General features: G+C 40.1%; 2 protein-coding genes across 2 annotated transcripts in view; one reads left to right on the top strand and one right to left on the bottom strand.

The window, feature by feature from the left end:
- Positions 1-11,138, top strand: part of DBX2 (developing brain homeobox 2) — a gene marked incomplete at its 5' end in the record, with an annotated part of 17,010 nt that extends 5,872 nt beyond the window's left edge. Inside the window, 3 exons of the mRNA XM_017733088.1 lie at positions 3,922-4,017; positions 8,606-8,793; positions 10,484-11,138. Of these exons, the coding sequence (XP_017588577.1) occupies positions 3,922-4,017; positions 8,606-8,793; positions 10,484-10,807 (608 nt within the window). The remainder of the gene's footprint in view (positions 1-3,921; positions 4,018-8,605; positions 8,794-10,483) is intronic.
- Positions 11,139-17,969: 6,831 nt separating this feature from the next.
- On the bottom strand, positions 17,970-21,421 carry LOC103614868 (prolactin). Its single transcript, XM_017733157.1, has 3 exons — positions 21,260-21,421; positions 20,048-20,227; positions 17,970-18,410 (listed from the first exon to the last, which is right to left on the bottom strand). The coding sequence occupies exons 1-3, from the start codon at positions 21,299-21,301 to the stop codon at positions 18,216-18,218; spliced, it is 417 nt and encodes a 138-aa protein (XP_017588646.1). The 5' UTR covers positions 21,302-21,421; the 3' UTR covers positions 17,970-18,215.
- Positions 21,422-21,496: the final 75 nt, after the last annotated feature.

The raw sequence follows: 21,496 nt of genomic DNA, 5'->3' as shown, positions 1-21,496 counted from the left end.
GGGAAAGAGCCATGACTCATCATGAAGTCCAGGGCTTGTGGTTCAGGAGCAGAAATGTGGCTCAGCTGGATCACTAAGCTGGCAGAGCTACTGCTGGACTACTTTCAGGGAGCTCTTCCCTGCAGCTTTGCAAAAGCCTGCTTTAATCATTGCCAGGAATGGATGTAGGTAGGAAATTGCAGTTGTGCCCATGTTATGGGCACAAACCATCCAAGATTTTCAGATGAAATGCTGTGATTTTTCTGGTAATATATTTAATTTTTATGCCAGGGCTGGAGCTGAGGCATCACTGTGGAAAGCAGTTCATGTGGACTGAGCAATACTCGGAGAATTAAAGTCTTCATGCAGCTTGAGATCTCTCTGGTCCTGTTCTTAGTTTTGTTAGCTGGGTCTAGGCAGTTTTCTGAATAATTTTTTGGAGGTGTTCCAGTTCTCTTCACGGGTTGGTACCACATTTTTATCAGTTATCTTTAAAAATCCCCAACAGACTAGCAGCATGTGCAGTGAAGGAGCCAGTATGGATAATGGCAGAAGTTTACCATCAGTTCACTTTCCCTCAATAGCCATTTTTCAGTCTCAGTTTTTATGAAATGGAGATGTAAAGCAGGAGAAGACTTAAGTGTCCTGAATACAAATTTTTAGGATTTGTCTCCTGCTTTAAGTTCCTATACATGTTTGGGAGCAACAGCTGCCTTTTGGTTATTGTTTACCTCACTCTGGCCAAAAAATGTCAGAATTAATATTCTGACATCTCTGCAATTTTCAGCCTTATGCGAACAGCAAAGAGTGTTTGCTTTACATCTCTTGACCAACAGATATTGATAGAGTTGCTGTGATCTATGTGAAAAGAAAATAATAGGTAATGCTTTTTCTATATTGTTCTCAAAACTGATAGGTATTATGTAACTTCTACTGGTACAATTTCAGTATAATTCTGAAATACATATATATCAAAGATATGATTTTTCTCGGAACAATTTAAATTCTGTTAATGCAGTTTCACACAGGTAGTGGAAGCCATTTAATGTGATGAACTGTGTTGTTTTTATCAAAGATAAAAAATATAATTGGATATATTATGTTGAAGCATTAACATTTTTCTCTTATGTAGAACTCCCACGATAGAGTTGACTATCCCTGTATCATGTCAGATTTTTTTACTGATGTAACTCTGCATAACTGCTGCACATTGGTTTGAGTGCAACAGTTTCAGTAGATGTAGGGATGTCATTTCGTGTACATAATGTAGAATTCACTTGTCCATCAGTACAGCTGCAGCACATTAAAAAAGTCTATGAACTAGAGATACGTGTTAGCTATAGGCTTACAGAGACATCACGGCATTGTTTATTCTCCAGGATCTAGACTGAATTAGTCTTGAGAAGTGGGCTCAGGAACCTCTTTGTTCAGAGTTATGTGTGGATATCACCTGCATCTTATTTCTTAAGCAAGTATTCTGCTTCAAGGAGATATGTGCCCTGCAGGCAGAAAAAGCAGCAGTTGGTTGAAAGAATTAAGTAAAATGCCCAAGAAAGCCAGACTCGTGATTTCCATCAACTTGAGCAGAATTAGGGTCAAGATATCTGCTGTTTGCATCGTTGTACTGTGCTAGTGCATTAAATCAGTCAGCAACTTCCATGGAAATACATTGCTTGTTTGGAATTTGCTTAAGCAAAGAGTTTGCTTAAGTTTTTACTCTGATCCGTCTTCAGACCTTTATGCTTGCAGCTAACTTGTTGAGATATTTAGTGAATGTAGGAAACTGTCCTTTCCTATTCCTGTCGTTATTTGCAGGAGCATGCTATCTGAATCAATAGCTTGTTCAATTCTGATTTATCCAGCTGTCTTCTGGTTTTATCACATACCATTATGAGCCTCACATTACCAAAACAGAGCAAGGAACTGGACAGAGTTAAGAAACCACAGCAGGGAATATCAAGGACAGGACAACATGTCTGACAAAAGTTGTGTGGCATGAACAAAGTGCTGGAGCAGTGATTGGAGGGAATGGGACATTATGGCAGCCAAGGAATATCCAAGACATTTAAAAAGAAAGTAAAGGAGTAGAGTGTGGCATCTTCTGTATTCTAATCTGCATTTTTAGAAGCGGAGAGTTTTACCTGACTGGAAGGGAAATTGGTTACAAGCATGAGGAATGTGCCTCCCAAGGAAGGGAGGGAAAAGCTCTTCACCTGGGAGTTCGGGAATTGCAGCAGATAAAAGATACTGTCAATAAGGAGCTCTCATGTCCAGGAGGATGGCTGATATTTATCTTCTACAGCTCCCGTGCTTCTTGAGTTACTCAAATCCTTTTCAACTTACACACTCCACCAGTTGCATTGAAGCCCTTTGGATACATGGGATAGGTAATACTTGGCTGCATGATCTTGACTACTTTAAGTTTCTAAGGACATGGTTCCACATTTGATGGTCTTGTGTGGAAAAGAAGCTTTAGAATACTAATGCCTGGTGTAAATAATTCTTTTTAGTAAATGTTTTGCAAGCATACACCTCAAAACCAGACAATTAATTTCTCTTGAAATATATTTGTATTTCATTAGAAGCAGCAAACTTTCAATAAAAAGCTGTACTGGCAAAATGCTTACCAATCAGCAATTGCAAGTTAATACTTTCAAAATGTTTAGAGTTAGACTTTGACAGAAATAGTTTTTTTGCTCTGGGATAACAGCACATTTTAGGGTCAGAAAACTTATTTTGAGGCCTTAATACGTACTCAGAAACCTAATTTTGAGTGACCTTTATTTTTAATTCCAGTTGAAAAACCTTTAAAAATTAGCAGCATGGCCTAGAAACATTTACTTATTTATCTTTCTTTCTGGTTGTTGATTTCTTAATTTTTTTTTACCTAAGTGTGCAGTTATGTGGTTGGTTTTTTTTACTTAATTTTTTGTTTCTGGAGATTTGGACAACTACAGTACAGGCTCTAGAGCCACTTATTTTCTGCCTAAACCAAAAGAAGAAAGTGACATAGATGTTTTGATGCTGATCACATTTTACAAGTGTACAGTTCTAGCATGATGTATCTTTTTTTGAAATAAATATTCCAGGTTTCATAGTTGACTAGTACAAGCAGAAATTGAAAGGTAATTAGTATTAATGGAAAAGCCCATGAGCCTTATAGAAAATAACTAAGGGATAAATAGATAATGAAGACCTTTCCATGATTTGGAAGCACTTTTTAGATATGAGAGACTTTGACTAAAAAAATTTCATTAAAAGTTTACCAAATATTGCCTAATACTGTGAGTTGATTTTGCAATATTTTTTGTTGTATCAAGCAGAGCTTTCAGCAAGTGGTTTATTTAAATTTAGAGCACTTTTCCAGCAAGACTAAGTTGACAGTCAAGATAACAGAATCAGGCCCTGTAGTTTGTGCCTATAGAGCTCAGCTGTTTCATCTCATGGCATTTTATAAATTTTATTCATAAAGGTTTCTCGTTGAGGACGTTACTGGTTTGAGTACTATTAACAGCATTGGAGTACAAGCTGATTGTTTTTTCTAGGATGTCATGCTTCCTAGAGTTATTTTAAGTAAGTTTTTCAGATTCATTATACTCATTATTTCAACAACGTATTATTGAAAAAATGTGTTCAATGCCAACATTTAGGAAAACCCCTACAATTACAGCAATTACAGAAGCAAATTTCTAGTCTGCAGAGCTTAATTCTTATAGGGAGAATTTTGCATATTATAGCTAAGCTACACATGTAAAATAACCTTGCTAAATTAAAGAACAATTACTTGGTTTATCATTGTTTGCCTTAAAAATATCACCATCTTGAAAAAAAGAAAAAGAACTTGTGGGGCAGGATTTTACACACTGACTTTTTGGAGGACTGTTGTTATGAATATCACCTAAGCTCAATGGATAATCAATTAGATCTATGCTTTCTTTGCAGCTCTTTCCAAACACTTTTTTCTCCGAGCCCCGCCATTCTACTCAGCATGCTGCGGTGGGTCCTGTCAGCACCCTGCATCCCCCACTGCTTTTCCAAGTAAGTTTTTATGCTTCATCAGTAATGCTTGAGTTATTCTGTAAACCAAAGCAGCAGGATTTAATGTGTTCTGGAAAACTAATTGGTGATGCAATGGCAGCAGCTAATTCCTTAGTAAAATCACAGCAATCCTATTCAGAGGGTTTCCAAAGATTTATCAAACTTAAGTACACTGAGCAATTGTGAGAGGTTTCTAATGGCATTGAGACACCCAGACAGAGCTAACCTAGGAAAGTGTCTTGTTTTCAGTTTGCTAGAAACAATTCTTTAAAATCAGTAACTCTTTTAAAAATCAGTGTCAGTAAACATTTGCAAATAAGAAAAGAGCTAGAGGATCGTAAAGTGCATGCTGCATTTTAATGTTCTTTAGGGGGAAATTATGATTCAGGAAGCCTTAGCATTATTTAAATACAACAGTCATTCTTTTTATAGCAGTCAAATGTGTGCACACGTTTAATTTGTTTCTCTTTTTTAATAATAATGTAAAAAATTGAAGAAGTATGTTGAAGAGAATTTTGGCCAGTATACACTATCCTTTCAGGATTAAGAACTAGAACATACTTCCATTTAATCCAAAACTAGATTTAACCTTTATTGGGAAGATTGCATGCCATAGTGTAAGAATGGATAGTCATGATTTTGTGTTTATGGCTCAGGAATGCAAACAGAAGGAGCATTTCCTTTTTCTTCAAAACAGAAAAAAAGCACAAATTGCATGTCAAATCCAAATGAAAATTGGAGCTTATATGTGCTCTGGCATATACTTTTTTATCACAGTTGCATTCAAACCATTCCTGACTAAGTGCATGCTTTTTATGAATGTTTCAGAAGGGCAGTTGCTAAGTTGAATGATTCTTGACAAGTGAGGCAGCAAATGCTGGCAGTTTAATGAGCTGCAAGTTTCTGAGCACCTCTTTAGGGGGCTGACACTTTCCCACAGAGCGTTTTACATGGCCTCGGCTCTCCCACAATGGCTGACAGCACCATGACCAATCACCACTTTCACTTTACTCATCCACACGCGACCTCACCACAATTTTTCACTGTGCAGATGAACTTTAGGAACCATTTCACATTGAAAAGGCCTGGGCAAGGGTCAGTTGCCCTTTTGTATGACCATAAAGCAATACTCTGTGTGCCAGTCTTTTCTCCTGTCTCACATTCCAAGAGATTTTCTGGACACCATTTAAAGCACTTGACTGAAAAATAAAGCAGTGAATGAAACTGACTTTTATAGACTCATTCTAGCTCATCTTCCCATATAACCCTGTCTACCTGAAAAGGGATTTAGTGGATGAGCTGAGTGTATACAGGGACTTGCTGAATACATAGGCCCATTATCAACTGTGGGGATTGTTTATTAACCAGGACTGATACACTACTATTTTGGAAGTGACCTATTAATTGTCCATTTAACTAGAATGTATTGAATTCTAATGAAAAAATGGAAACCATGACTAAAGCTTTTACTTGCTCCTTCAAGGTGGTCTCTGCCATGAAGGCAAATGAAGATTGTTCCACAGATTAAGAGGACATTTATCACTATATATTAGGATACAAAGGAAAGACTTAAAAAAAACCAAAGAAAAACAAAAATCAAACCAGTCACAGAGGAAATAGTTGGTCACATTTATGTCAGCAGAACACTCAACCTTTTGCTGCATGTTCAGAGTGACAAGCTGCAAACTGACATATTTAATTTTGCTGGAATTGTTGAAATGTATAAGTGACTGCCTATCCCACTGCAATGAAAAATCCTATGATCCACAAACTGAAATTTAGTTTTTATGTAACAGTTGGAGTACCTTTTAGAATATGGCTTATTTTTAAAGAAGTTCTCTAGGCTACTCTGTTGGGGGTGGGTTTCAGATTTTTTGACCCAGTGGCTGTTTGCTAATGCTTCTGAACATTCTGCTCTTCATTAAATTTTGTTTAGGTAATCTTTTAAAATCCAGCACATACTGTGCCGTAGAGTGTAAAGAGGCCTCACTATTAAGTTAGTCTAATACAGGTGTTAACCTGGACCCTACATGCTGCCTGTACAGGAATTAATTGGTGCCTCGAGGCTCCAGCAGGAGGTTGTTTCCTTGCTGATTGACTGTTAACAACCAGCCAGGCAAGACAAATTTTAAGGGGTCACATAATTTGGCATCCTCTGTCCTTGGCTGACAACTCCATTGTGGAATGGAGGCCGGGCGGCAAGGACCAGCCCTCTTTCCTTGCTGGTGTCTCTCATCACACAGTAGGGATAAGAGAAGGTACCAGTTCTGCTGCTGCCAGACTGTACCTTCCAGTAGACCTGAGAATGGCTGACAATTCAGCAGAAACTACTCAGATGCTACCTGGAAAAAGGTATCTAAATTCACTAAGTTTGAGCAAGAAAGAGAGAAAACATGCTTGAGGAAGGAAGGCTCCCAGCTTGCCCCCAGTTTTGTAGGCATGATTGGAGCATGCAGTGGGGGTTGTGAAGGGGCTCTGCACTCCCCAGAGAAATATCAACCTGGCTTGCTCTTTGTGGAAACCTCCATTGCGGTATTTGACTTTTGTTCTGCAGATTGTTTATTTCGGTTTGCATGAAGTCTGACTGTGTATCACAGTGTAATAAATGTCAGGACATTAATCAGTTGATTGTGATTTTTTTATCTGGTCTTAGATATAATTTTGAAAATTGAAATGCATCTGTATAAATTAAGGATTATTTATACCGTAACATTATAAATCATAATCATTATTTTTTACCACAGGCTGTTATGAGGGACAAATATAAAGATCTTTATTTCTCGACATGTAGAAAAGTTCAGGAAAAGAATTGACAGAATGCAATGGTCTCCAAATCAGTAATGTTTCAGAGTGGTAGTGTTATTTTAGGGAATAATCATTGTACACTTGCTCAGCTTCTGATACGCCTCCTCTACTAGTCCGAGCTGGAAGCAGGATGCAGGGGTAGTGTATGTAATATCAAACCAGTAACACATGACTTCAAAAGTATTTAGTTAACTTTGCAAGACATACACATACACACTTCAGTTTCTCATCATTATACTACAATATCCTCAGTATATGTGTGTTTGTTTTTCTGTGGGTGTTTAAAGATACATATACCCGTGTGCATTTATGTATAATATGCAGAAGTTGAAATGTGGTGTAGTCCCAAGGAACAGTTTGTTGAAGTTGCATCTGGATTTCATTAGTATTTTCAAGAGCACTATATCAATTGAAAAAATGTGTTTAATTTCCCCCCACCCCATTACAGCTGACTAGAATAGACTTTTTCACAAAAAAATGTTCAGTATTTTAAAGAATTAGCTTTTCAGGGGGAATTCGCCATTGGCTTCAATATGAAAATTATCAGATCCTTGGTAGGAATTGAGCAGCAACACACCTTTGCAGCTGCTGTAACTGTAAGCTGGGAGGGCAATCTAGGCCCATGGATGTGAGAAGGTGGACAACAGGAGGGCAGCTTGCATCTGAATTGCCACTCCAACAGAGAGATTGTAGGTGTCAGTGGCTGTACAGCCATCGAACAGGTTTCTGAGCCAAAGTGCAGCTGTTTCCTGGCCTGCTTGCATCTGCCCCAATTATCACATGCTATGCTTGATGATGGGCCCTATTCAACTGGCCCCTGCTCCTGCTCCCTCTGTGAGTATTTGAGGAAGCTGGGAGCACTGGAGGGCATATGAAGCCTCTCACCAAGGACTGCTTCTCATACACCATATCCTTCTAGGGGAGAGGGACCATGGGAAAGCACTATGGCTTTAAGTTTTATTGGGTGCGAGGAACACAAGAGATTTATCTTGAGGTTTCTGTGCTGCTTGTGCGAACACTTCCACTTCTCCACTGCAGCTCTGTCCCGCAGCTTTGAGTCTGTTTTCCAGGGCAGGGCTCCCTCTAGGCATGTATCAAGGGGATGTGATTGGATTCATTGGAAACTGCCCTCCCAGGACTTGCTATGAGACGTCAAAGGATTAGAAACCAGGCTGAAAGAAGTAAGTCCAAGTACTCTCCAAATCCTCTAATAAAGAAATTGCTGCAGTTTCCAGAATAACTAAGTGAATGACCAGGGATTTTCTGAGAAACAGTTCACGCTGAAAGCCTTTCATTATTTAAAAAAAAAAAAATATAGAGGAAAGCCTACTTAGTTTCTTTGAATCAGTATTACAGACCACTTTTATCTGGTTTTACATTCTGCACAAGGGGTAAATAAACTCCCAGATAAACATGTTGCAGTTTATTTAGTGGTGACGACAGGCGAAGAAAAGTGAAGTTTCTCCCTGACTGTATTTGAATTTTGCAGTATCATGGGCTCTGTCCTAATATTCCTCTATGGACTCACCTGATTTACTTTGTACCATGTCAGGGGGAGACGTTTGACTACTGACAACACCTCTAGATCCAAGTGAGGATTTAATCCTTGATGAACATGACTGAAGCATTACAACACACTTCATGACTGAAGCATTACAACACACATTACAACACACACAAATCAAAAGTGGGACAAGAATCTGCAAGCATGATAATGAACAGCACTTAATATTTCTCTGATATGTGCTAGATGTTATGGGAAACTCTCATCTATTTCCACTAGGGGAGGAAAGTGTACTGCCTCTTCTGAGCCAGGAGTCCAACTCCAAATCCCGGAGAGGCATATTAAGAAGAGCTGTCTTTTCTGAAGACCAGAGGAAAGCTTTGGAGAAAATGTTCCAGAAGCAGAAGTATATTAGTAAAACAGACAGGAAGAAACTGGCCCTTAACCTGGGTCTAAAGGAGTCTCAGGTAAGGAATGTCCTTTTGGGGAAAAATCTTTAAAATGGCTTTGAAGGAAGAAAACTGAACAATGCAGGGGCAGCCCTGAGCTCTTTTACCTGCAAAGACCTCAGTAAATCAATGGCAGCTTAAACCAGGGAATACTTGAACAGTTTCCTGGTGTATTTCCTGTATGTATGCATTCAAAAATTGATCGCTCCATTTTCACGAGGAAACATGACCTCTGCATTTCATTTCCAACTCCCTTTTTTTGCTGGCTGACAGAGCCCCCTCAGAAGCTTTGTGGTAGGGAACTATGCTCTATCCCACTGCTCGAAAGGCAGTGATCTAGGCAGGAAAAAACATCTGAGCATAGATCATTCCTTCATTCTCTTTGCACTCACAGATGAACAGCTAGGGACAAGGCAGTCAACAGCACTCCCTCTGGAACTGTTCTGTCCCAAGAAACAGGCAACCATTCCTATGGAAAGACACTTGACTGCACAAGGAAAGAGATTTTCAGAGCTGAGAGATGCCATAGGAAGAAAAACTTTGCAGGGTGACATTCTAAAACACTCCCACTTACCAATTCACATTTCTTGGGATTTTTTGCATGAGTCTGAGTTTGTCTACTGCAGGATTTTAGAGTTTAGCTAAAGGTCTAATGCATCCAGTGAACTGTTATGACTGAACAGCTGCATTAAGAGTGGTGCTGAGCAGCAGTAGTCCAATCTGGAACCTTGGGGGCATCACCTATCTGCAGATAAAAACAAAGGAAAAGTGCCTGTCTTGAAGAGCACAAAACATGAAAGAATCTGGAAAAAAAAGCTTGTGAGGGCATGTAACAGCAGAAAATGAACGTGGTAGTTGCTGACAGGTGGGATTCTGAAGGTGCTGGAGTAGATGCAGCCCTCTAGATTGCAGCTGAAATACTGAAAGAGTAACAGTACAATTTTGTTTCTTTGCATGCAGCAGGACTGAAAGTGCTTAAGATATGTGTGCAGAAGCTGACTGGGGGGCAGAAAAGCCTGGGGATGGTGATGGGAGCTCTCATCATCTTTATCTTGGAGATTTTCAGAACTTGAAAAGGCTCTCAACAATTTGATCTAACTTTGCAGTTGGCTCCAGTTTGCATAGGAGGTTGGATCTGGTGGTCTGGTTCCTTGCAACCTGATGACTCTGACACCATTGCAAGCACTGCAACAATAAACAAAAACAAGCAGAGTGTGGTGTTTCTCAGTGTGATGTACAGTACTGTGATCTCCGCAGGAAAACTATTTCAATGGAAGTGTGCATTTGCATTCACCAGTGTGCTGCCTAAAAAATTTCACAAAATGTAGTCAAATTCTTAATATTACAGTTACATCACTTAGTTTTCTTAATGACGATACTAATTTTCTCTGGGAATTCTCTTCTGTCTAGAAGGATGTTGCTGTAGGAAACTCTTATATCCCTAGTTATTGGGCTGTCCATTTTCTAGCCTAAGCCAAATAATCACCTGTTGTAGGTGGTGAAATTCAAGGAGAATATTTGGTCCAGGTGTAGTAAATAGTGATGGAAAAATCCTCAGATGTCAGTCAGCTGGCTTCACTGGATCTCTACAGTAACAACAAATAAGGAAGGAATGTGAAACTGAGAGGATGGAAAGAAAAAAATACTTGTTAGGGCAAAGTTGTTTAAAGCAAAGAATGATAATAAACTCTCATTAACTTGCAAACAGGTGAAAATTTGGTTTCAGAATCGAAGGATGAAATGGCGAAACTCCAAAGAAAAAGAAGTGCTTTCTAACAGGTGCCTCCAAGAAGAAGGTCTTCAGGAGAACTACCTCTCACGATCCACCATGAATTTTACCTCCCCATGCCCATCTGTGTGGGAAGTGTCTGAAGATCAGGCAAGTCCAAGGTGGAGGGAGAATTCTCCAGGAAGTTCTGAAAGACTGACTAGTACACAACCACCTCCAAGGGCAAATTCATCGCAGAGCCCACTCTATTTGTATCCTGACCAAGACACTGCAACCAAGGCATCATTAAGTGTAAGGGAGTAGGGGAAGTTGGTAAATTGAGCAGGAGAGTGCAGGCTTCAAATGAGCAGTCTTTTAAGATTAACAATATTTGAACATTGTAAAGCTAACTAGTTTATGCTTCAAAAATATGTAAAGTCTAACACCATTAAAATTACAAACAACTAATGACTTCAGAATTATTCTTCAATACTCAGTCTTTTCTTGTGTCTTTTCCAGTCTGGTACTGACCTTAAAAGTAAAATAGGAACTGATGGTAAGTAAAATGAAGAGAAGAGCATGAAGCTGAATTTGTGCTCTGATTTATACAACTGCACTGTATGTGAAGCTCATTAAAAACACACTTAATAGAGAATCACTTTTATCTCTCATTCTAGTCATACCAATTAATTTCTTCTGTGCATGAGATAAGAAGAACTTTGTTTCTCTCAAGACAGTAGGTGGGTTTGGGTTCTTTTTGAAATTCATGAAATGTTGGAATTGTAAAAAGAAGAGAAGCCCGGGGACTCCGCTGGGTCGAGAGGAACGAAGTGCCAGTCTGAGTTCGAGTTCCTAGCTCTGAGTTGGAGTCTGAGTCCCTGTTCGGGCGCCAAATGTTGGAATTGTAAAAAGAAGAGGTGCCCGGGGACTCCGGCGGGGGGAGGAAACTTGCAGTCCAAACCAATATGGTTGATAAGAGCAAGACTCCGTTTATTAGCAATCCAAAGGCACTTATATAGTATACCAGCTTGTTAACTCTTAAGTGGCTTAAAGCTTATCAAAGCACATTTCTACTTCTACATAATTGGACTTACATTGGCAAGCTTCTACAGTTATGTTATGATTAAAAGAATTCAGAGTTTATCTCCCTTCTCTCTCAGTCTTATCTACACAGCTGTACCTTCTCAAAACTCCCTTCTTGTTCCCAGCTTGGTTCTCACAGAGATTTTTCTCATGGAGAGTTCTTCTCACACACAGGCCTTCTGCTTGCAGGCTCTTGCTACAGTTCTTTTATTGATCCCATAATTCTGTGAATGATCCATGTCCCTGATCCTTTAATAATTCCCAATAATGAAATAACACAATACATTCACGTGGACAAACATAGGCATTTTTGGTGTGTTTTCTCCATCTGTCCTCACCTATGTCAGTATTCAATTAGCTTTAAAGAATATGGTCACAGGGCAGCTGATAACCCCGGTAAACTATGCAATTTTAAAAGGCAACCAACCTACTCTATAAAATATTCCATGTTTAAGTAACTTTGATGAGAGTGTGTACTGGGAAGTGCAGTTCACTGACCTCTGTCTTTTCACCCATGCATGAATCTTCCAGCATTCTTAACTCTGAATGGCAGTGTCTTTTTTTTGGCTGTTGGTAGAATCTTTTGTATTTCAAAACTGTCATGACAGTATGCAGAATTGTAGCCAAAATGCACTAAGCAACAGACCCATAACTGGAAAAATTGCTACTACAGCGATTTCAGAAAAGTACTTATGGAGATGACATGCCTTAGTCCTGACTTACTCCTGTTTAAACTGGTGCCAGACACATTAGCATATGTCTCTATCAAAGACAGGACAGTATTCTGTGTAATACAAGTAGCCTTGAATATTATTAAAGCTACTTAAAATTATTTGCTTGCTTAATCAAATTTAAGGAGATCTGTCTATGAATTTAAGTGTATCTTTCTTTGTTTTATTTGCAAATGTTTATGGCTCAAGATGGGAACATAACATTCATTTTCTTTTTCATGCATTTATGGAAGCCTTTGTTGAGAAGAGAGACTAAAGATATTTTATGTTACAGGCAAAACCTTTTGGAGAACATTATGGTTTTATAGGGACTGTTTTCTTTCTGGCATTCATATATATTATAGGCAAAAGATTATGATAGTCTAGTCTGGCTTTTCTCATCATATACGCCTTGAATGTTTCTGATTATTCTTGCCTTGGGCTCCAAATCTTTCGAACTATATTGTACATATTCCAAAAAGCCATGCAATTGTTGTGGAGTAAATTGTTATTTAATTTTTTACTTTTTGGTAGGCGATTCACTATTCCCCTTGTTACATTGTATTATCTAGGAGGTGTAGGGTGTCTGAGGTATTTCCTATGTGTAGCATTTTGAGACTACAGTTACAGGCTGTGGAGTATTATGAAGGACATTTATTGGGATCCTGGGACTGGGGAGAGTTCCTCAAACTGCAAACCACAGTTAAAAAACTCATCTCTTCAGAGGCTGCAAACAAAGGAGATACTTATACTTGCTGGGCACCTCTCTGTTTGTTCTGGCAACTTACCAATGCTAATGTAATACAGAATACAACAAGGAAAGGGAGAAAGGGCTGAGACTCAGTACTTGCTTTGTTAACTGTGCTGCAGACTTCCATGCTCTCAGGCTGTGCTGCTGACACAGGGATCTCACTGGCCAACCCAGCAGCCTCAGGAACAGGAGAGGCTTTTCTCATCCCACCTATTGAAGATCCTCCAGATGGATCTGAATGTGGATCTTGAAAGTATGTTCTTAAAGCCAGGCAGAGGAGCTTCCCTGATACCTAAGAAGAGGCTGCTGATTTCCCTGTAGGTCTGGCTCTTGGACTTTTAAAATGTATCATGATGCAGACTTTTGTAGCCTGTATCAGCCACAGCCAGTCATGTTTTACTGCGTGTGAACGACACTGAGACTGTGAACATGAGAGGCCAGCTAGCTCCTCCATGGACCTCATATAATATCTTTAAAAACTGAATTTGCTGACCACAGCAGTGTCAGCACTTAAACTTTGGTTGTACAGATTTACGATATAAAATTATTTTGAAAGTTATTTTGTTTTTATTGATCCTTTGCCAAACAGAAAATAATTGTTATGATCTGCTGAGGAGAACAGGGCTGCTTTAAGGCCCGAAACTGCATTACTAACTTCAGTGTCAGAACAGTAGTACAATGGTCAAATGTCACTCCTGAGCTGCAGTAATACATCAGATTTGTTTTATCTGCTGTGATTTACTAGTACTGCATTTTAAATAGCAGTTACCATCACTGTAGCCACACAGCTCCTCTGACAAATATTTCTGCAGTCAAAAGACTGACATAAATTAAGTACATTCACATGCTTCAAGCACCTCTTACCAACTAGACTGTTACTGATTTTCACATACTAGAAGGAAAGACAAACCAATTTCATTATGATAGCTGTAAATCCAGTGCCTTTAGAAAGGACCAGAGAGGAATTAGGATCCAATTAACTTGAGACTCCACTTTGAACCACAGGGAGACCAAAAAGTCCCTGCAGAGAAAGGTTCACAGTGGATGAAATTGTCATGGACTGTGGAAGTCTTTAAATGAGCATGGTTCTAAGATATGTTATGGTGACTGCTGCTGTGTAAGATAAACTGGGATAGTTAAACCTGGATCTGAAATGCTCCCCATGCAGACTTGCATCAAAATTCATGGCAAGAAAATGGCAACTCCTTGTTTTTATATTGGTTGGAATTCTGAGCACTGAAGCTGGGCATGGTGGACCGGGATGTCAGAAGGTAACATCTCTATAGTGATCTTCTAGTGCTTGCTAAAGCACACAGAAATGCCACTTTTTATAAGCATCCAACCCTTGAGGCATTTTTCTGTATTTCCAAGTAATTTTTAATTACAGGTCAATATTTGAATGTGGGTAGCTGAACATGAATGTATATTATGCAAAGAAGACTGTTTCAATTTGTTTCTGTTTTGCTATCATGTGGGTTTAGATAAGAGCTAAACTACAAGTGACATTAGCCACTTAATCTACCATCCAGACATCAGCACATATGAGATTCAGTCTAAATTTAAGATACACTATCAAAAAAAGGAATGAAATGAGTTTTCAGTCACTGGGAGTGTCTCTGTTGTATCCTTTCTCATTCTGAAAAAAATGGAAACATTATGATGAGGAAATCTCTGATGTGCAGAAGCCAGTTCTAATAATTGAAACAAATTAATTGGACTGTACAAAAATGTCAACATTCTGGGATTATCGTGCAGTGTTTCATGGAATAAGGTCTGAAGAACAACGGAGATATTTCTAATTCTTAAATTTATTTGGTTGACAAGAAAGTTTAATGGAAACAGATTGTTTCACAAATGGAAATTATATCATGACTTGCCTATTTTGTTGCACATGATGCCACTGCTTAACTGGAAACCAATCCTGATTTTCTGATTTTCCATTAATTTACAGAATTGTTTCTCCTAAATTAATATTCTGATATAAAAGTGATGGATTCTCAAACTCCAAAGCATTTGATAGTAGCACACGATTTTACATTATCAAATTCTCTTAACCAGTTACGCTGCTGTCTTGGAGGAAATAATGCAGGAGATGAAGTATTCCCCTGTGCAAAAGCAACCGTCACTGGTATTTCTGTTTGAGGCATCGGTGGCCACAGAGAAAAACATGCCCTTTTCAGCTCACTGCTCGGTTGTTTCCTCAATCGCAAGAGGAAGCAAGGCAATGCTAGCAATATAGGAAGGCTTTTGTTTTACCAACATGCCTCGCTTCAGCCAAAGGCAAAACTGAAATACAGCACTAATGAGGATGAATGACTGTGGATAATACTTCGGTGCGCTGTTGTTCCTCGTGTGCCACCCACTATCTCATTCTCTCTGCTTTCACATTTCTGTACAGCAAAACGTTCCCAGGGTTTAGCACTTCGGAGGAGATGAGAGTTTTTTGTATGACCTGCTCCGTTTGCGACGTTTTCCAGCTGACCCTCAGCTGCACCCCTTGGGAGGCCCTGCCAGCTGCGGGTACGGCTGATTTCTGAGTCACCTTGCAATTCGCTTGCAATTACTTGCCACCAGGCAGGTCAATAGGGGTCGCGCCCGCCTCCCATGGCGGGGAGCGGGGCGGGACACTGCCGGTCCGGAGGGAGCTTCCTGCCGTCAGCCTCTTCGACGCAGTGACCCCTCCCGTGTCTGTCACCTCTCGCTTCTGACGCAGGGTGGCTGTCGTGTCTCTGCCGGTACGCAGCGGCCTTACCCCGGCACGGCTTGTCTCCCCAGCGAAGGCGCGGTTGCCCCACTGCAGCGTTTGGGAGCCAGCAGTGACCCCTCGCTGGCATGGGAGGCACACACCGCCAGCGGGCTGCTGTACTCCGGCACTGCGGCTACACCAGGTGGCCGCATTAATGCTACAGCTATTAATTGCTACTACATCTTCTGTGATCACAGGTAGATGCAGGCAGTGTGGGCATCCCCCTCTGGTTCTGTCCGTTTGCTCAGAGGAGACTTCCTTTGCTCTCTTTGGAGCTGTGTTTTGTTTCCAGAATTTCCTCAAAATCTGCCCACGAATGCTGCCTATTTCATTATCTGTTTGTGGTATCTTACTGCTCAAGCAACTGCAGCTAGTAACTTCTTCAGGGCAGGCACGATGTGACCCATTGCCTCTCTACTATACTTGTCACAGCAGGGACCAGACACGAATTGTGAACACTCACAGCTTCTAGCTGCAAAAGTACATCAGCCATCCACCAGATAGGAGATATCTGAGGATATCGGCAGTTACAGGGATGTAACTGAAAATTGTTTCTCTGGTCTGCATAAATGCTTCTTTGAGAGCTTTCCCTGCTAGGTTTCTCAAGCCCAAATTCAGTATCATTATTAAATAATCAGCATTTTACTCCTCATTCTTGACTGCCTGAGCTCCTGCTACTGTCAGCAACCATCAAGATCACGTAAGGCCAGAAAAGAGCATTCAGTGATAAAATACTCAAGAATCTTAAAGATAAATCCATGTTGATTATAACTGCTTGTTCAAATGGCTCAGTTAGGCTCTGAATGCAAAGAAGTTTTGTTCTATGCACAGCCAGCAGCACCACTCTGCTGCTAGGAAAATGTGATTTCCATAAAATATCTGACAGCTTTCATATTTTTATTTGCTACAGAGTTTGTCATCATTACTGTAAAACCCAAGGTCTGTGTCAGCATCTGGAATGGGAAAGAGACTTATTACTACTCCCTGCTCAGCCCTTGGACTGAAATGCTATTGGGATGAGAATTCTGACTTATTTTTCACAGAGAAACTTTTTCTTTAGGAGTTTCTACTGAAATCAGTGAAGCCATTACAGATACAAAAGAGCATTCAAAATGAATAAAAATACTAGATTTTATGGGACACGTATGAAAGCCCACAGAAATCAGTAAGAAGTATGATGTGAACATAAAAGTCTGACATAGGCCCTGCAGTTAAATGAACTGATCAACATCAATGCCACTCTTCAGTGTTAAGCAATATTCTGCAGGTAGGTATGTACGTAGAAATGGGGGGAAACATTTTCTTTGTGTAAAAATATACTTTATTGATAGTATATAGATGTACCAAGGTTTAACAAATTGAACCTTACTTTCAACTATGTTTCAACTTCTGTAAGGCTTTCCACAGGGTCCCACTTCACACCCGTATCTCCAAATTAGAGAGACATGGGTTTGAAGGCTGTACCATTTGGTGGTTAAGAATTGGCTGGTTGGTTGCAGCCAGAGAATTTTGGACAGTGGTTCTTATGTCCAGGTGGAGGCCAGTGACAAGTGGTGTCCCTCAAGGCTCTGTCTTGGGACTGGTGCTCTTCAGTATCTTCTTCAATGACACAGAGAGTGGCATGGAGTGCACCCTTAGTAAGTCTGCAGATACGAAGCTGAGCAATGCAGCAGAGGAGGGGATGCTACCCAGGGGAACCTGGACAAGCTTAAGAAGTGGGCCCACAAGAAACTCATGAAGACAGCCTGAGAGAGTTGGCATTGTTCAGCCTATAGAGGAGAAGGCTCCAGGGAAATGTCATTGCTGCCTTGCAGGACTTAAAAGATGGCTCATAAAAAAGAGGGAGAGCAGCTTTGTAGATGGGTAGAGAGTCACAGGATAAGGGGGAATGGTTTTAAACTAAAATAGGAGAGATTTAGATTAGATGTTAGGAAGAAGTTCTTTATTGAAGAGAGTGGTGAGGCACTGGAATACATTGCCCAGAGAAGTTGTGGATGGCCCATCACTGGAAGTCTTCAAGGACAGCTTGGGTGGGGCCCTGACCAACGGTGATCTAGTGGATGACATCCCTGCCAATGGTGGAATGGGGGGTGGAACTCAGGGATCATTAAAGGTCCCTTTCAACCCAAGCCATTCTGTAATTCTGTGTATATATCTAACATGTGTGAATCAGCCATAATATAGTCTGTCACAGTATAATGTGCAAGAACATTTATTTATCTAATGCTATAGTACTCCTTTTTATTGGTGCGTTAACAAACATACACACATGATGCTTTATTTAGTATTTCATCTGCATTGGTCAACTGTGTCAGGTAACTGCCAAAGGATTTCAAAACCAATTCCCTATTAAAATTACTCTAAAAGTGATAATTTAGAAGTTCTATTTTATTTAATCTTTATAAGCAACATGCTGAAGACTACTTGTCAAGGGATTACAATTTAGCAACTATTTTCTGGCATAATCCTACATTTGAGAATTTTTAAGTAGCTTTGTACTTTATTGGAATCTCTCCTAAAACAGTGAATGAAGTCAGAGTCACTCATCATGTTTGCTTCATTACTAATTGATAAAGCAGTGCCTTCAGATGATGCCATTCCATTTAATGAATTGCTGATGATGCCCATTGACTGCATCTGTATTGAAAATAGGAAAAGAAGTACAGCTTGTAACTATGCATACAACAAATCTTAAAAATACTACTGCAGAAGTCAAGGGAGGTGTCACTATGTTGGGCTGTACTACTCCAGGTCTTTCACATACTAATTGAATATATATTTAAAGGTCCTTACATAGAATAACATTGTCTTTTTATCCTTATGGTATCTCTGCAATTTTTGGACTAGACTGAAATGATTTGATACACTAGTAATGAATGCTCCATCTGAGTTTGAGGAACCCCTGTTTGGAAATCTTTATTTCCTCTTGAAGTATTATAGCAAATCAGTCTTGAGACTTTTTAGCCATTTATTTTAATGCTTTTTGTGAAGGGAAGCTTCTAACATGAGCATCCACCAGTGCTGTTTATTTAACCTGGTGAATTCTGCCAATTGTGATCACCTGTCGGAGTAGGTGCTTCACAACAAAAGCAAGTTTAGAATTTTTCTGTCTTAACAGAAAAACACAGATGCAAAATATGAAATGCATTAGTTTTTGTAATGGTATTTCTACCCTGTGGTATATCCATAGTACAGGGAGGTCAATACTTCAAAGAGATCCCTCTTAGTAATACCTTCAAAGGTGTTAGGAAAAATAAAGCAGATAAATATACCAAAAGGGTGTATCTAGTTTAGAATTTGCTTGAAGCAAAGGTCAAGCTTTGAGGTTGAACACTTCTTTCTGAACTTTAGGGCCATTTTAACCCAAAACCACGGCTGCATTTGGATGATGGAGTTCCTGTGTGTAGCTCTGAGTCACCCAAACCAAGGCTGCATTTTAGAGCAGGGTACAGTTCAGCCTATTCTAGTGATGAGCTGCTTACCATTTTAAAACTTGTATTTCCCACCTGTGTTCATGAAGCTGAAAGTTGATCTACTAGTGTAAGATACTAGTTTATTAATCACTTTTTTTATTGAAACAGACACCTTGGCAGTGTGGCCATTTTAGAGAATAGGCCCACAGATTTCATTTGTTCAGCCAAAACGACAGTTAGTTTTAGATATAAATGCACAAAAATTGCAACAGTCAGGACTTCTAGCTAGTAATGAGAAGAGAGAAATGGAAATAACAAAAAATGTTATCCAATGATTTATATATGATCTGCCATAATTCAGAACAGAGTTTTGAAATTGTTTTGTGACTGACATCAGACTTAAGCAATGCCACTGTTGTCTTGTAGAACTTATCCCAGCATAAAATTATCGCCTTAGGAAGGAGCTCTTTGCATCAGACAGCAGTGATACTTGACTTACTTAGAACGTAAATCCAAATAAAACTTAACACAATTATTAAGCATTTATCATGGTCTACCCACATCTTTTCTACTGGCCTAGAAAACTCAAGTCATTACCGGATCATATATGAAGCTACAAAAGGCTCTATTCATTTTAAAATACTGCCTCAAAGATAAGGAGTCCTATAATGCCATCTACATATCTGCCAATCTATAAACTAAGTCGCATCCTTTGACAGAAAGATGACTGTATCTGTAACAAAGTCCTGCATTTTGCTGAATAAGAGCCTCCAAGCCCAAGTGGGAGCAGGCATTGCCCCCTCCCCAAAGTCACTCATGCCACATAACTGGTATAAATAAAAGCTACATCAAAAATCTTGCCTTTTCTGTTACTTTCTCAACTCCAGTCTGCAGCTCATGTACCATATTGCTGATTTGCTTAGCTTTGCTAAGGCTGTCATCAGGTAGCTCTTGATGGTGCTCAATATGCTGGTTAAAGTGGGAAAGTGGTTCTTTCCAGGCTTGCAAGAGTTTCAGTATCAGGTGAGTTAGTTCTTCTCTCTTATAAATTAGAACAAGGGAGAATGTCTCTGTTACTTTGCAGCAGATCATATGACTACTCTTAGTCTCATTGTGAAACCTCAGTGGGATTAAGACTTACATCTGCAATTCAGCACTTAAAGACCACTCTGTCTCTGTAACACCCAAAAGTTGTATTTGTCGTGTTTTCAGCTAATACAAGCAGGGCCTCATCTCCCATTGCCCTTCCAGGTGGCCTTCTAGAAGAATGTCTTGGGGCAAGCTCCTCACTCCATCACAACCAAACAACAAAATGTTAACATTTGTCTTTGTCTGTCTCCTAGAGGCAAAAGTTTCTCCCTTTGGTGTATCCCCAACTTCACAACTTGCTTTTTCTCTGTATGAACAAACTCTTCCTACTCTTCTCTGAACTAATAATGATTTTTTTCTCTTTGCCATCACAACTGTGATGCAAATCAATTTGCTGTTCTTTTCCCCTTACCTAACAACCGATTCAGAGATAATGACTTATTTCTTTCTCCTGATTGCTTTTTGTACTTTGCAGTGATCCTGATTAGCTTAACTTCTCTGCCACACAGGTTTCTAAGTTTCTGTTCCACAGAGTTTGCCACAACAAAATCAAAGGATGTCTGTCAGTCATTCTGATGAAGTACTACTGCAATATCCTTATTATAACTAGTGTATATGAGCCGAGCATAGGTAAAAACATAGAGATTTAAAATTCAACTAATTTATGATTCATATGCAATACCTCTGTGATGTGCACCGGTTTGGGGTCAAAACTTAGCAGCTTCTTCCATTCAGGTTGTTGATGAAGCTCCAGAAGCATAAAAATATCTCTGCCTATCTCCAGCCCGACTGGAGTGGGGGACCATCACAGCGTAATGAATGAGACATTTCGGGGCTCTGACGGGACGGGAGGTATTTTCCCCTTTCTCCACGGGGAGGAGAAAGAAGTCGGTGTGACCCACGGAGTCCGCTTCCAACCCCCCAGGCCTCGCGGTACCACTTTCTTCCCTGTCTCTGCCCGCCGTCGCCGCCGTTGCCCCTTACCGGGATTTTTTGGGCGTATTCTTTGCCATTGGGGGTCAGCATCCCCGACGTGTGGCACTTCCGAGCGGGCCTTCCCAGCTCGTTGTCATGGGGAGGAAAGTGCTTTTCCTACGGAGGAAGAACACCTAAACGTACACCGAGAGCACCACGATCCCCCTCCATCCCGCCGCCTTTTTCCCTATCCCGCCCGTCGGCAGCCTCTCCCAGGGCGGTGCAGCCCCGCTCCCACGGCGGTGC

The sequence above is a fragment of the Corvus brachyrhynchos genome, unplaced genomic scaffold (genome assembly GCF_000691975.1).
Source record: "Corvus brachyrhynchos isolate BGI_N302 unplaced genomic scaffold, ASM69197v1 scaffold32, whole genome shotgun sequence".
NCBI classification, from domain to species: Eukaryota; Metazoa; Chordata; class Aves; order Passeriformes; family Corvidae; genus Corvus; species Corvus brachyrhynchos.
This window is presented reverse-complemented; position numbering and strand designations above follow the sequence as displayed.

What these genes read in the sequence shown, in the direction of transcription:
- LOC103614868 (XM_017733157.1), bottom strand. Translation starts at nt 21,301, where the DNA reads ATGCTGACCCCCAATGGCAAAGAATACGCCCAAAAAATCCCG. An exon ending in AATACGCCCAAAAAATCCCG is followed by an intron (nt 20,228 to 21,259) that starts GTAAGGGGCAAC and finishes CTAATTTATAAG; the next exon opens with AGAGAAGAACTAACTCACCT. An exon ending in TTGAGAAAGTAACAGAAAAG is followed by an intron (nt 18,411 to 20,047) that starts GCAAGATTTTTG and finishes TTTTCAATACAG; the next exon opens with ATGCAGTCAATGGGCATCAT.